The 17034-nt window shown below is 43.4% G+C and overlaps 1 protein-coding gene across 1 annotated transcript in view; it reads left to right on the plus strand.

Moving 5' to 3' along the window:
- Nucleotides 1-17034, plus strand: part of STK39 (serine/threonine kinase 39) — a 1578058-nt gene that overhangs the window by 718297 nt on the left and 842727 nt on the right. The window contains exon 8 of the mRNA XM_078681624.1: nt 11831-11964. Coding sequence (XP_078537750.1) covers nt 11831-11964 — 134 coding nt within the window. The remainder of the gene's footprint in view (nt 1-11830; nt 11965-17034) is intronic.

The following is a 17034-nucleotide window of genomic DNA, read 5'->3' on the forward strand; positions in this document are numbered from 1 at the left end:
CGGAATGCTGGGCGCCCCTTGTCAGTACTCCAAGTTAAGGTGTGTCTATCTAAGAAAATAATCCGATTGACAGCTACTAAATTTTCAAGAGCTTAAGAACCCCGAATGAACGTTACCAAAGAAAGTATAGCAAAAATGTGTAAGTCTGTAGATTAGCCACTAATTCCACAGTAGAAGTTTCTTGGAACACTGTATGGCAAGATGGAGTTTCTTTATACACACGAAAATTGTATCTTCCCAAAACATAATTCAGGAAGCATGGAGAAAATCTCGACGTGGGTACTGTGATGAGACCCAAAGAAGGCGTCCGTCCGCTATACCGGCACCTTCGCACTCCCGTTTTCCGTGTCGGAAAGGTGGAATTTAGCACTTCGTGCTGCTTTTGCTGATTTTTAGCGCCGGGAGCTGTAACCGCGCTATAAAATCAGAGCAAACAACACTGCTGTTTCTTTTCCCCCTCTCAAGTAGTTTCTACTTGAGCGGCAGCTTTCTCAACGTAAATGGCAGCAATGTGCTGTGCTTTCCCACGTTGAAATTTCTCGCAGGGAGGTGTTCTAGCACCCAAAATTCACACTAGGGGACGCAAATTCTTGCTTTCACTTGCAAGCTTAACATTGGTGAGCCACACATGAGAAAAAACTCCACCACGTCATTTGGCATAGATTTGTACATATGCAATGATGAGATGCACACCTTTGAACTCTTGCTTTCTCAATCTTTTTTGACTCTGTTTAGCTCCTTCAAACCTGTTGTGGCATGCAATGCAGTATACCCGCTCCGTCCAATTGCGCTTACGAATTAGAAACGAAAACACAGGGACCCAGTTAGCTCCCTTTTCAAGCAGCACAGCCTTGCCCGTCGCTCCAATGAATCTAGTCAATCAAGTTTATCAAAGTATATACTTCAATTTATGTACTCTTTAACAATGTTCCTTTTCTTCTTTTTCCATTTTTAATCAATTTATTTTATCCTTTCCCAAATTAATTCCAAGAATAATTACAAACAGGACGTATTTCCACATGTCACGACTTTATTGCGAATGCACCCAATGCATTTCGGGAAAAAGATTTCTCTTCGTCAGGGATATCTATAAAAAATCCATAAATACGGCATCATTAATTTTTGCAATATTTACAACTTAACATCTATGCATAAACAATATGCCTCTCATGATACCTCACGATCACTCAATGAACTGTGTTTATCTGTCAATAACGCTACATGCACATAAAAACTCAACTTCCTTAATGAGTCACATGTTGATTAAGATTAAAGCCTCTGGCACAGTTTTGCCAGAACTCGACATTTCACGCAGAATGCGGAGCGGCCAAAACTCAGCGAACTCTGCCGAACTGAATTTTTCGCCCATCCCTAGTAGTAACCATTTGTTGCAGTATTAGGTTTGGGGCAGTCTAGAATGGCACTAGAACATTATCACTCAAGGCCACTGTCCTGAGGAAGGACAGGCATTGATACTCTTCATGGAGAAATCTGGAGTAATAAAGGCATTGGTTTATGAGGGTTTTGCAGCCATAAACCTACTTTTACAACTGAAACTATACTTTTAAACAGGGCCTGATATTTAATTGTTTAATCATTTACCCTAAATGAAACATTTACTTTACCTGGGACCCTGCTGTACTTCATCCTGGAAAATACATACATCATCCATTGAAATTATTATAAGTTTTCGGATACATCAAAATATGTATTCTCATATTAACTATTTCAAGAAACATATTACAATTTCGAAGTATCTAAAAATGTGACTTCGTGGGTAGAGCAAAGGTGGTATCTTTTCCTGTATTAGTAAGCGAATACATGCTGTGCTTCTTCTACGCCACCTGCCTTGTGCATTTTATTTTAGATAGGGAAAGTAGCAGTCATGCTGTCCTTGCGCTGTGTGTTTTACAAGCTTTGTACACGCCCTGTAACTATCTAACAACCAAAGCAATGGCCATTGCTGAGTGCAAATTGTTGGGTCACAGTGCGGAACAGTGAGGATGCAGGGTCCTACAGGATAATGGGCGTACAAATAGTAGCATAAAGGCTGGAAGATGTAGAATGCAAGGCAGAGAAATGTGAAAAGCAGGCAGTACAGTGTATGAATATACAGACCCATATAGAACAGGTAAAGAAGTACAATAAAGGCATCCACAGTGTAACTTGCCGGTGAAACCCATGTATACATATAAAAGGTACCATTTATGTTCAGCCATGTGACCATCTCTCTCTCTTTCTCTCAAACACACACACACACGCACACACATTATGAAATATCGCAAGATCATAAGCAATTCAAGCTACTCTCCTGCTTGCTCCCTTACCCCAAATACAGCAATCAATGCACGGTGGAGGGCACCAGCCTCGACAGACATGGGGTCATGACATGGGCAGATCTCAGCAAGGCACAATGATTCTCAGTGCACACATACAGGCTTTGGAACAGGCAGTGGTTTCCAAACTGGTCTGACACCTCAGAAATATGCTGCCTTTTCAGTTGCATCACTTATATTTTAAGGGGAATAGTATAAAGTCCTGTACTTGGATTGAGTGCTTCACGATTAAAATGGATTAAAGGAGAGCTATGTTTTCTCACATTCATCCTTGAAGTGTGCCGGGCCGCCTTCCAAACCCGAAGCCTGTGGACAATCTTATGAGCATGTGCTTTCTAAAATTCGAAATTGTCACGTGCCGATGCGTTAGGTCGGTAGACTATTGAATTCTCTGAAGAAAGATGAATTTAGTCTAAAAGTAAACAGTTAATTCTCATTTAAAACAGCATGGCAAAGTGTGTGTTTGCATTGACATTAGCTAATGACAGTGTGGCCTCTAGTTCATCAATTTGTATGCATGTGCACACATGTGAATGCATGTATCACTGTCGATGTGCATGCATTTCAACTTAGAAAGGGTTCTGTAATAAAGAAAAGCCATTCCAAGTTGGCAACAGATGTTTATGCATGAGTTGTGACACATGCGTGAACATGTGTTGTGAGAAACCTGTCACCATTTTTTCATTGTATTGTATTGTAATTGCATTTATATAGCGCTTACTACCCCTGACGAGGAGTTGAAGCGCTTTTTCGGCAAGTAGCACGCTACTCCGGGACCCATAGAGGATTAGTGTTGAATTAGTATATTGAAGCTTGCAAGTACATTTTAAGTGGTGGATAGGTTAGTCAGTTATTTGGATTTGGAATGATGGCAGAGGATAGAGGAGAACAAAGGTTTGTATTTATATAGCGCTTGTTGACCCACGCTATTCAGCAAGCCTACAAAGGATTAGCGGGGAATTAATATGGTGAAATATGAAGTAATTTCAATGGTGGATATTAATCAGTTACTTGGAGTGAGAAGGATAGCGGAGGGATAAAAGGGGAAGAAAGATTTGCATTCATATAGTACTTGTTACCCCTGATGGGTGTTGAATCGCTTTTCTGGCAAGTAGCACGCCACTCCGGAACCCATAAAGGATTACTGTTGAAAAAAATATGAAGTAAATTGAGTAGTGGATATGTTATTCAGTTATTTGGGTAGTATATTAGCACAGTTTAATATGGAATTTGAGAAGTGAACATGTTAGTCTGTTAATTTCGATTGAAAAGGCTAGTGGAGGGATAAAAGAGTGAAAGATTTTTTATTTTTTTTAGGTCTTAGCAATAGGAGGAGACTTTTGGATGAGTAAAAATGAGTTTTGGATGGGAGGACTCAGAGGAATGAGTTTAGAAAGGTTTGTTTTAGGGGATCGGTATAGTAAAAGAGGTGTCAGATGATGCAAGGAGGGGTAGAGTAGGAGGGAGTCTAGAAAGGGTTATTTCGGCAATCATAGTAGTGGTATCGGGTTTGGGATAAATGAGAGAGTGGATGTAGAGGATATATTGATAGATGTATAGGATGAGAGATAGGGTAGTGCATTGGAAGGAGTAGTAGAAGAAGTTTGAGATGAGTCAGAAGGTTGGGCTAGAAGATATATTGAGCGAAGTATAGGCTGAGAAATATGGTAGTGCATTGGAAATGCTAAATTAGAAGAAAGTGATAAATATATAGATCCATAATTACATTGAAAGTATATAGATACAATACATAAAGGAGGTAAGTATATGCAGATTAAAGATATTGATAGAGGCACAGGATGAGAAATAGGGTAGTGCATTGGATATTCTTTTTCATGAGAAAAGTAACAGACACAAAGATCCAAGTACATAGAAGGTACATAGATGCACAATGGAAGTATGTACATGTAGACCAAAGATGATTTTTATTTATTTATTATTATTATTTTTTCTCTGAACAACATAATTATTTTACATGTTTATACAAAGTAATATCCAAAGATAGGTACATATCTATAGTGGAAATAAATGCTTGTATACAGAGGGATATGCTGTAAATTTCTGTTTGCGTATGGTGCTTATGAGGGGAAGAGCCAAATCTTGAGTAGTTTTCTGAAGATAAGGTGGTTGTCGGTGGACCTTATGTTGGGGGGTAAAGAGTTACATAGTTTTGCTGCTTGAACAGAGAAGGATGTGCCACCCGTGATTTTTTTCTTGTATGGTCGGATTTTGAGGCAAGATGCTCCTTTAGAGCGAAGGTTCCTTTGTTGAATGTTTTTGATGATTTTATTCCTGATGAAGAGCGGTCCCATTCCATGTATTGCTTTGTGGGTGATACAAAGCAGCTTGAACATGGATCTTCTGGCAACCGGTTACCAATGCAGGGCTTTCAAGGCAGGGGAGATGTGGTCTTGAGGTTTGATATGCAAGAGTAGTCTGGCAGCAGAGTTCTGAATCCGTTGTAGTCTTTTCATAGTCATCAAAGGTGACCCGTGGTAGAGGCTATTGGTGTAATTGAGTCTTACCCCGCATTTTCTTTCCCTTTCGGCCTCCATTTTTACCACCATTTTTGTTGTACCTAGGACTCTGGGCACCTTCCCGCTGCTGAACAGTGCTGAGGTGCAGGTGCTCTCTCCTAACAATATGGCTACCAACGGCCCCTGCTACTGCAGAGTGGCCACTATCCTATCTGCGCACTAGTAGTTGAGGACAGGCTGGGACATTGTGACACTGTAACTCTGAGCGTCCTGCCCCTTGTCACTAGAGAAGCCACCACAGAGTCCGCAGAGCCTTCTGGAATTTTCCAACCCCCCCAGGTTGGCCCCAGAACTTGCCGCCTTTTTGCAGGGTCACCTGACCTAGGGGTATAAAGGTAAGGGAGGGAAGATCTGACAATTAGTTGGAGCAACTGGACCGGGGGACCCTGCGCAGGAGTATAGGCTGCTGGGCCAGAGGGAAGCTACACTACTGAGGCCTGTTGTCCCCAAGATAGCTGAGTGTTCCTGCCAGCCAGCTGACCTTGCCCATTGTGAGGGAGAACATGGGGTGCCAACTCCATTCTGCCTGTTCAAGAGTACCATCTTACATCCTACTACTACCAACGCCTTCTGCCACTCAACCCTGCCATTAACCCTTGGAAATCCTGCCTGTTCTATGCTGCCAGCGCTGGGTCTGAGAAGCGCTGGGAACTCCCAAGGTAAACGCTGGGCTCCAGTAGTGGTAAACCCCCAGAACTTGCCCCCTCCTGCCATCGCTCTTCTACCAGAGACTGCCCCTGTCTGCTAGCGCTGTGCTGGGGCGCTGCTGTGTGGCCCGGACCTGCTGGTGCCCTTACGCCCAAGCGCTGTGCCTACTGAAGCGCTGTATGCCCCCCTCACCGCCGCTGCCCAGATAAGGTACCTGAGATTCTGCGCTGTGTCTGATAAAGCGATGTGACCGGAATCACCGCTGTGGCCTCAGGGCTGCCTAAGGAGAAGATCCCATTGAGCTGAATCACCGCCACGGCCCCAGGACTGGCCACAAAGAAGATCAAGTGATCCTGTGCACATCCACGGCCCCTGTAGCAAGGGGAGGGCCACCGCAGCGAAGGCCGCGCTGGGCCAGTGGTGCAGAGAGCGAGCGTTGCGGAGCAACCGAGGCGCCGGCCGCGCCATATTCTTTGCCCCAGGGAAGCCGCGCTCTGATTGGTTGCTGCGCCCTGGGCCGATTGAGAAGCCTGGAGTCCGCCTGGGCCTCGCACAGGGCCGTGCGGTGAGAAGAGGCACTCTGACTGACCTGCTCCGGGTCACCTGAAGCATTGCGGGTGGATAGAGAGGCCACCTTCCCCAGTCCGGGCCCCGAGGATCGAAGTGGGCTGATAGGGGGAGGAGGCGGCCTGCGTCTGCCGGGGCCGGTGCGGCGGTGAGGCCTACACTCCCCCTACCCAGGACAGAGTGGTGAGTGCGGGGAGCTGGGCCCTAAACATTCCCCCGTGATTACAGAGGGAAGCGTGAGGATTAGGCCAAGCGGTGGGGGCCGTGGTAGCCACCTTCCCCCCCTGCTGGCCAGGCCTGATGTTGCGTACACCCCTTTTGGAACTGCTGGGGGCTGGGCATGAATGGAGCACAGAACTGCCATTGTTATTAATGTGCTCTCCCTGAATTGAGTTTAGGACTGCCCCTGCTAATGATGTACTTTACCTGAGCGAGCCTGCACGCCCACCTTGAGTAAGAGTCTTGAGAATGGGCATTTATATCGCCTGGTGGGTGAGGAGTGTTGCCCAGTTGTGTTTACACTGCCTAAGAAATGTACCCTGAATTAACCTTTGCATAGGGACTGTTATTTTTAGAGTGCACCTGCATAGGAAATGTAGACTTTAATTGATGTGCACCTAAGGAATGTTGCCCATGTTGTCCCGGAATGCAGGTAATGTTACGTTCAGCAAACAGGTGTATTCGAAGTGGTACCTTTAGAGATCTCATGTTATTGAAGCTGTTTATTCTGCCTAGAGTGAGAGCCTTGCGTTACCTACCTGAAGTAGATAAAGATACTTGTTTTTGACTATGAACCTGGTGTGGTGTCTCTTTATTGTGTGAGCTTCACTGAGTCAGTGTGAGTGTGTGCTGCACAACCGCTTCACACAAAGCCTCCGGAGTGACTTCCCGCCTCGTGCCAAGTTACCACATTGGAGTAGGTGGTCCCTGGGACCTTCCGGATCTAACACCCACCCAGCGTGGTACTCACAGATCAGCCATTCACAAGCAATAGATTCTGAGAAGTCAAGGCAGGGTAAATTACAACCCATCGAGCCCAACCATTTTAAATTCAAATCAAACTGTTTTATGTAATGCACAGAAGTTGGGGTGTGGTGTAAATAGTAGAAACAGAGAGAAGGGGAGGTATGCAAGAGAAATGAGAAAACACATGCACTATAGCAAAACAAAAAGAAGATGGACGGAATGCTGAACATAATCAAACGTTCACCCTAAGTCACAGATTGGGGTTAAATCCATTGATTTATTTGTTCACCATGACACACCAGTTTGGACCTAGCCATATGCAAACAGTCTTCACCCTGCTCCCCATGGGAGCAGTCCTACCCGAACTGCCAGGCCGGGCCCTCCCTGGACCGCAAAACAAGCATCCTGGGACTGGTTTTGGAGTATCACTCCTCATCAGCCAGATTATCTTGAATCTATTGGTATAGTGAACATGGAATCCATGTCTGGGCATATCCTTCCCACTTAGGGTGACTATAGCAACACAAAAAGATGACGGACAGAATACAGAACATTGCCATTCACCCCCAATCACAGACCTGGGTTAAACCCATCTTTATTTTGCTCACCATGCCACCCCAGTTTTGCCCTAACCATATGCAAGTTAGTCTTGACCCTGCTCCTCATGGGAACAGTCCAGCCGAACTGCCAGGCCAGGTCCTCCCTGGACTGGAAAACAAGCATTGTGGGACCGGTTTCAAGGTATCAACCCTCATCAGCCTGGGTAGCTTGAATCTAGTGGCATAGTGAGCATTGGACCCATGTCTTTGCATACCCTTTGCATACCCTTCCCTACCCTTAGAGCGACTGTAGCAACAGAAAAAGGTGATGGACGGAACTCCGAAAATTGTAACCATTCACCCCCAGTCACAGATCTGGGTTCAATCCATTGTTTATTTACTCACCATGCCACTCTAGTTTGGAGCCATTCATATGCAAATCATTCTTGACCCTGCTATCCATGCAAACAGCTCAAACTGCCAGGCTAGGTCCTCTCTGACCGAAAAACCATATTCCTGGGACCGTTTTTGAAATAGGGATCTCTAGTTGGCAATGGAATGCACCCTGTCCAAGTAAGGCCCCTTCCTACTAGTCAGGGTAAGGGAGTTATACACCTAAGGTAACCCTTGCTCACCCCCTTGGTAGCTTGGCACAAGCCGTCGGGCCTGTCTCTGAGGTAATTTGTAAAGTAATTTTACATAACACACAGTAATACTGTGAAAAACACTCCAAATGGACACCACACCAGTTTAGAAAAATAAGCAATCTTTATCTAAACCAAACAAGACTAAAACAACAAACATCCAACATACGTAATACATTTTTTTATTTTTACATGTTTAAGCAATTCTGTTAATAGAACTCTATGGATGCGTTGATTTTATCTCAAAGTACCTTTGATGCATTAAAATCCAAGAAACAAAAGGAGGAAAGCGTCAGAAAACACAGCAATGCCTCGGTTCTGGAGGCCCAGCGGAATGGATGAGTCCGTTCTGGTGCACGCAGAAGTGTTGCATTGATTATTTACTGCCAGGAGAAGCAATACATCTATTTCCGGAGGCGACTCCCTTCTGTGGGACGATGAGTTGGAAGAATGGCACACTGGTGAGTTGTGTGAAAAATCCAGTTGCTATGGGTTGATGGGGCGGCGAAACAGGCATTGTGTCGATTTCCACAGCCGCAGACAGGTGATGCGTTGATTCCTTCAGATGCACAGTAGGGCCTGCGTCGAAGCTCACAATCCTCCAAAATGAAAAAATTGGAAGCTGTAGCTAACAAAGTCCTGTGGAAGCTGGACATCTTTGATGCAAGGTCTTGCTAAAACTCAAGCGGTCTTGAAACTGCAAAATTTCCCAAGTTCCAACTTTTCAGATTTTGTGGAGCCATTCCACTTGGTCACTTCTAAGGCTACCAGAACCTCAGGGAAAGCTCTTATGAGTAAGGCCTCACTCTAACTGTCCAGCAGGGTCCAATACAGGCTAGCCTTTTACTTGTCAACTAGTCACTTGTTCCTTGTGTCCCAGACACAGCTGGTCAGCAGCGGTTGAATCTATTACTCAGTCCTGGGTACAGTTTTCAGCAAGTTTGGACCCTCAGGTCTCCACACAGGTCACATAAAACCAGTCCAGCCCTCTTCTGTTCTTCCCACAGGTCGAGATGTGTTCTGATAATTTGGATGAAATGCTACATTTGTAATGTTTACTAGCCTATGGGTGCGGTGGCTCCTGGATGCTTCTTTACCAATATGACTAAAGTTCTTAGAGGCAGACCTTCCTATTTTTGCAGCATATCTTCTGTGCCTTACTGCACATTGTCCCACAATGCACTATACTGTGTAAAATTCAACATGGCACCACCCTACCACTCTTGGAGGCTGCTGATTTTCTATCCTATGGTGTGGTTAGAGAAATGAGCAGTCCCCTCTTCATTTACCTAAGAAAGCCATTAAGGCCTGGGGGTTCATACCTGCAGACTTGCAGTCATTGAGTGCATGAAATCAGCCAACATGGCACTCACTGCTGTCTTTTTTAAATTCTTGATGCTGTTTGTTAAACAGAGTTAGGCTGTATGCTGTGTCAGTTAGAACTTGATACATCGCCTAATGGCATTCAGATCAGACCCAATTTAAGAAACTTCATTGGTGCTATGTATTAAATGATGGATAGACCTGCAATGTGAATCGACTGTCTTATTGCTTGAGCTTCATTTATTTTGATCTGCAACGAGGCATGATTTTTCTTGAGGTGCTGACACGGCTTTAAAAGTGAGTTTGCTCCCCAGCTTAACAATTTTTTAGATTGGTCAGCACAACGCACATTAACTGTTCTACGATTGCACATATTTTAAAAAGATGGGCTTTTTTAAGGTTTCAGGTTGCTGCTTGTTTGCACTGCACACCACACACTTTGCATTTTGAAGTTTGCACACAACTTAATGATATTTATAAGAGTTTAGGTTCGGACGTCAGGTGGAAACTACATAGAAGTACAGTCATGTTGCTCTTTAAATCCTATCTTTGCAAAAATGATACATGTGAATATTGTATTTTATGCTGTCTGTTGCAGATAGTAGGGCTTTGTACTTCATTGTTTTCTGACTTGTAATGATTTTAATTAACTCTGCATGGAGAATAACTAAATACGTAACTACCCCACAATGGTACAAGAATCAGCTGGTTACATTTGGCCCAGGAAACAAAGGTTTTTTTCCCCTGGTTTCCCTTGACATATAACTCTGAATGAACAGGCCTCACCCATGTCCCTTTCAAGCTAATGAAGTTCTTGAACCATCCCTAACTGCCTTTCCTGACCTGATAGGAATAACAGCCTGGCACCCACATCTTTCTGCCAAAAAACGCCTAATCCATTGTTTCTGCTCTTCGTGCAGTTTTCACGTGTTATTAAGGGGAAGCACTGGTAGGGCACATCTGCTGGCAGACTAATGCTTATTAGCCTACCGGAGGTACAACAGACAAAGTGTAATTTTTTAAAGGTAACTTTTCTTAAATATTTATCCAAATCCATCTTTACCATCCATTCATTTGGTTTATTAATAAACATTATAGTTAGTGGTTGCATCGTTCCTGTTGCTGAACCCAAACCAAACATAGCAGAATTATTATTTTATCTAAACATTAGTTTTCCTCATAGGAGCAGCTACAGCCTTGTGGGGTAAAACAATAACTTTTGTGGCTAGTCACTGTGGGTAAATGCTAACCCTGAAATCTTGCATATACCACTTTTAAATAGTAGGCATGTTACCATGTGGTCTACAAGGACTACTTAGGTGTGCCTTCAAAATAAAAAATAAATATTAATATTTAAAAGTAGGCCTCTTTACTGTCAAACAGGGTTATGTTGACAGGCTCACCTGAAGCAGCAGCAGTCGGGCTACAGAGGTAGGCCTCAAGCCATGTTTTCTTTATGATCCTAGTGGAATGCACAATATATGCTGCAGTTCACAGGTGCCATTTAACATGTGCAAGCCTTAGGTATATTTTCCTGCACCAAATACCATTGCCTCTCCAGAAAGTTACATATGCCAATTGGGGATTAGCCAATTTTATCATGTTTTAGGGGTCAGAGCACATAGACTGTGGCCTAGGCACTAGTGCCCCAATTTGCAAAGCTCAAAAACCAGCAATACCAGTCTGCAAAAATGGGGTGATCACACAAAAAGATGATTTTTTTAAAATTTGTTTAAAATAGAAATAAACATTAAGAAACATCCCTATATTTTTTTCATAGGGAGATCTTCGCCTTTGTGTGAGAAGTTACTAGTGGTAACTTTCCACTCATAGATCCTCCTGCAAAAAAGAGTAGATTTACACCTAGGTAAAATAGTAGCAGTGGAAGTGAATTTATTTACACGTGTAAACTTCCATTTGTGAATAGGTCCTCACAGTTGTAAATGCTGCTGAAAGGCAACGTCCTTCCAGCTGGCTTGACCTAAACAAACAGTTGCATTCTGTTCTTTCTGATACGTGATAGTAACAGCGCATTTAAAACATTGTTTCATCCTCATTCGCAGCAAAAGTAGTTATCGTATTTTGCCAAACAAAACCACACTAGGCAATGATGCAATCCCAAATATAAGAGCGTTAATGTCAATTTGCCAGGTTAAAATGATAAATTCTTTCTTCTCCTGCCCTCCGGACAAAAACAGAAAACAACACTTACACTATAATATTAATGTTTTTTTGCATACAATTTGATTTATTTTTGTGTTCGGTCCTAGGTGTTAATGTTGACCTTGCAGAACGATCCTCCTACTTTGGAGACAGGAGTGGAAGACAAAGAAATGATGAGAAAGTATGGTAAATCATTTAGGAAATTAATTTCGCTATGCCTTCAAAAAGATCCATCAAAGAGGTAAGTTATTTGTGTGGGTTATTATGTTTATTTAGAAGGTTTAACGAAGGCAATTGTATTAAATAATATCTAATGTCGGGACGAAATGTTGCTGTCTACATGCAAAGGGCAAAAATAGTTTGTCTCTTTTAATGTGCATATACTGAAATGTGTCACTAATGCTTTTGCAGAAGTGCTTTTTATAATTTCTTAATGTTGATTCTAATGCATCATAACACAACATGCTAACAAAGTAATATAATTTCCCCACAATCCAATCCCACTACCCAGACTAGAAATTACCAGTACGTTTTACAGGACAACATGAAATAGAAGTACAAACATAAAGATGGATGGGCTCAAACATACTCTTCCAGTCTAACATCACAAGACTAGAACTCCCAATTTGATAAGTGAAGCTGATTCAGCTACCCTCACCATCGTTTTGTATGTTTTAGGGGACAGCCACTAGCTTTATATGCTGACCCTCTGCCACCGCACACATCTCCATGCCTCTATACCATTCTACAATATACAAGAAATGGGGCAGTGGAACCTCTCCAATATCTTGCTATGTCTCTCTTAACAAGTACTAGACCATTAAATGCAGATCCTCTCCAAGCCCAATCTCCACCCTCATAAGCCATAATTCCAAGCAAGGTGAGTCCTGGATCGACAGCCAACTCCCTCCCATGGACTTGTGCAAGAACATTGTGTATTCTTCACCAATACACTTCGATCAGTGGCATCAAAGGCACTAGTGCCTGAGGTTGTTGCCTCCTCAAATATGGTTGTACCTCTGTTTCTGGATTTAGTGCCACAATGTCTCCTGCATCTTTGATCATGGGCCGACTTCTTATTGCCTTAGGTGATGCGTCCACTCCTGGGTCTCCCCTCCAAATAGTTGACAATTTACATTCCTCCACCTATTTCCAAACACTCTCAGGGGTGTCAAAAAAGAAGGACTTCCCAACATGTATTACTTTCAATTTATCTGGAAATAGTAGCATGTATTTAAGTTGCATAGCCCTTAGTTTCTGCTTGACCCATCACAGGACGTTCACAGCTGTTGCATTCATGCAGTGGGGTCTGAAAAAATGGACACTTTGGCATTGGTGGATTGAAGGTCTGGGATCTGATGTGCAAATCTCAGGATAAGATCGCTGTCAAAATAATTCAGTATTTGCACAATTATCAGCACCCAGGGGTGACTTCAAAGTCTGTGCTATGGGGGCTCTCTCCAAAATAAAGGAAGGGGAAAGATCAGATTCTGGGATCTATGATCTGAAGCACTCCAGGAAGAATTGTTCCATTTTAGTGCTCTTTGCACCCTCAGGTACCCCAATCCCTTTTAAGTTGCTATGCCAGGACCCGCTGTCCACGTCCTCAGGTGTTCTCTCCAGATTCACCAAAATCCCACAAAAGCATTCCTCATCTTTCACAAGCTATTGAATGTCATCTTCGACCTCTGAGATGCACATTTGTGCCTCAGTAGTGTTGTCTGCTAGGTTTCTGAGATCTTTTCGGTCGAGCGAGACGTTGGTGTCCACTCTTTCTATTTGAAGCACCTGCGCCTCCCCGGCCTCTCGATGGCCTGTAGGATTTTTGCTGGATAGGCTTCTCCTTTGGTATTGCCAATTAGGGGCACCACCATCTCTATTGGCTTGTTCTGTTGGATGCCGTCCTTTGCCCTTACCCGTGTTGGAATAGGAATATGAGGTCCAAGTCTTGTTTGAAAACCTCACCCCTGGCCTCAACATCCCAGTAGGGCCAGAATAATGTTACTCCTCAACCACAACAGTACGGCTGCCTTCTCATCCAGTTCAATCCCTCCAGGCAGGCCACTACCCCAAGGGCAAAGGGGAGCAAAAGGAAGTGACCCAGGTGGCCTCTTCTCTGGGAAAAAGTGTTGAAGACAGGCAGTTGGGCACAGCGAGCCCCAAGGAAGATCAAGTCGGTATGGGGGCCCATCCTGCTACACAGTAATATCAAGGCTCTCAGAAGCAGCACAAAATCTACATCCTTCACTGGTCATAGTTCTACAGTCAATCCTTGTATTCCAGAGAGCACACCCTTCACAGCCCTCAAAAATAGTCTTACAGAAGTGATACTGTAATATCATAAACTTGATAAGCTCTAGCCGGCAGGACCGGGGAGGTTGGAGACCAGAGGCGGCAGGTCCTATGCACTACCATATGGGTCATGCTGGTTCCAGCACACCTGCACCCGTCTTAATGAAGCCATCCAGACAGTGCAGGATGTTTCCCGCAGTGTTATCAGCAAAGAAAAGTTTTTACCTTTGCTATGGGCTCCACAGATCCCCCATTAGCTTCTCCATAAGAATCCAGTGCCAGGTGGGTTGGACAGTCCCCTCATACTCAACAGCCAACTACTAAGTTAGGTTGCCAGGCCACCTCTGTCAAGTGACCTCACCCACCCAGCCTTCAGGCAATCCCAGCTCATCTTTGTGGGCCTCCCCTCCAAATCTCCAACCAGGATTATAACTGCCTGCTGGATCACCGTGGATGCCGCCTCAGGTCGCCAATCGCTTTCGGTTGCTCCCTCCTTCAGGTTGTAGCACCAGCTCTCAACATCAGTTTCAGGGGAGTCCCAGTGCAATGGAATTGGTCTGGACAGTGATAAACCAACCAGCAGATTTCAATGTAGCACGAGGGTAGGATTATGAAGGATTACAGTCTGCCCTACCATGTTGCTCTAAAAGAGTGTGGCCACCATGTTAGGCTGCAAGCCCCGTCCAGAAGAGTCTCCACATAGAGAATGTTTATACCTAGCAATTTATAAACTGCAACACTCAATTAAAAGAGTATGTGATATATTATAGAGAATTTTCTGTTGCAAAATCAGCAAGGAGATCCAATTCTTTTGGCCCCGATTACAAGTTGCCTGTTGATCATGAGATAAATTCTCTGCAGTGTAGAATTACCTACTAAGTCCTTTCAGGCATATTTTCCTACTTGATTCAGTGAAGCTTTTACTCCTATTTCCCAATCCCTAAGCAGGTGGTAAGTGAGAGCTGGGGAGAGACAGTGGGCTGCCATATGAGTGCCGTGTGTCACGATAGGAGGTAGGGGTCGTGCTGCCTAAGCTGCTCTTGGAGGGGTGAGGTGGGAACAGGCCTAAGCCTCTGGTCGCTTCCTACCACAGAGCCCCAGTGGTGCGCTTTGCTTTCCATCCGGTAAAACTGGGTCAGGCCACTGAGAATAGGCCAGACTGATATCTCCAAGGGGAGTACTGCTCCACCCAGTGGTGGGGACTTTAATGGGCGGATTTTGCTGAAGTGCATGCCAATATTATGAACGCATCCACTTTATATTAGTCAGTGGATGTTCCTGTTGAAAATTAAATGTTTAATTTATTCTGAGCCACGTCATTTAGAATACACCCATTTGCTCCATCACATATTCCATGGCAAATCAAAAGGTGCAACAGGTTTGACGGATCTCCCAGAATGTTTGTACCTCTGTCATGACTATTAGTAGAAAGTACAATCTATAGGAGCAGTACTAATCTTCTCAGAGTGCTTTATGAAAGGAGAGGCTCAGGCAGGAATGTGTCTGTTTAGGCATGGATCCTCGCTCATTATTTTTCTATATTGTATGAAAGGAAATTACTTAACTCCCTGCAACTAAATTTGTCAGTCCGTTTTGTCTAACTTGCTCTAGACTGTTTACTATGTTTATGGGCATAGCAAATGATTTTCTCTCTCTATGCACATACTTGACTCACTATGGAAAATGAGCAAAATATGCAGCTTTGGTACCACAGCCACATATTTACAGTAGATTAGACGTTAATAATTTACATAGTTTTCTACCATCAAACATTGATTTACTTACCTAGCTCTCTCTGAAGCATACTCCACTTCTTTGTTTGTATTCATGGAAATATTAACATCTTCACTCTGCCCCTAACAGCAATAAATGGAAGTGAGCCAACAGGATGGGAGTGCATGATGAGAAATGTCAGCACTAATTTGAATCTTAATTAGCAAGACTAATGTTTCTCCTAAATCATATGGGGATGTATATTTAATTTAGGCAGGAGGTTTATTGTTATCAGTTTCAGAAATGCAGTGCCCGCTGTGCCAGTTTTATTACTGGTAGGCAGTTGTTCCTTGGTAGATATCATGCTTAAAGGCAGCAAAGCTTGCACAATTCTTTTTCCTATGGCATATTATTTATGTGCTCTAACCACATCTTTTGAGGATTATTTAAGTTTGCAAATGGCTATATAAAATCCTGTAGTTCTCTAGACATCAAGTTTGGTTTCATAGGGACAATACGAGGTAAGAGTGAACATAAAAAAAGTATATATGCAGAGTAGGTGATTGGGTTTTCGTATTGTCTTTATGCACATGATTCAGGGATCCAATGCTAAGGGAAACAAAGGTTCTCTTAAATCTCTTAACATACAGGTGCCTGTACTTTTGTCACAAGTTAGAGAGAAGTAGGAGAGTCAACAAATATACCACAGGAAACACCCAGGAATACCAATGCCCTTTGGTTGGGCATTCAGGCTGTGTATATTTTGTGTGGGTGGGTTATCGGGAAAATGACAAAAACAGATGAGTTGGTAATTTTTTAAAGATTTTTTTAAAACTTAAAGAAGGCGATTTCTTTGGCCCTTTGCTGCAACAGGACATTAATCCAGCTACACCAAAGGGGTATGAAGGGCAGGCTTTGGGCTGTACTTTTTGCTATGTTACCCATTCCTCTTTCCAGGAATAAAGTAATATGTCATGCCTTCCTCAGTGCCCCATTCTGAGAAATTAGGTTGTTGGTTGAGGGGGTGTGCGAGCCATTCTCAAGCAACTGCCACAATCTTTGTCAGTATGAGCCACAATTAAGCTGTTCTTAATCCTATGGTAGTTGAGCACAAAAACAGTCAGGCTTAACTTAAAGGAAATTTATAAAGCATTTATGCGGCACACAACCAGTAATAGAGTGTAGATACAGCACAAAAAATCCCGCACCAATTTGGAAAAGCAGAGTAAAATGTAGTGAATTATTTTACACCAAAACAACAAAAATCCAATCAGTAGAACCGGAGTTAGGAATAAGAAATTGTTAA

The sequence above is a fragment of the Lissotriton helveticus genome, chromosome 3_1, assembly GCF_964261635.1.
Source record: "Lissotriton helveticus chromosome 3_1, aLisHel1.1, whole genome shotgun sequence".
NCBI lineage: Eukaryota > Metazoa > Chordata > Amphibia > Caudata > Salamandridae > Lissotriton > Lissotriton helveticus.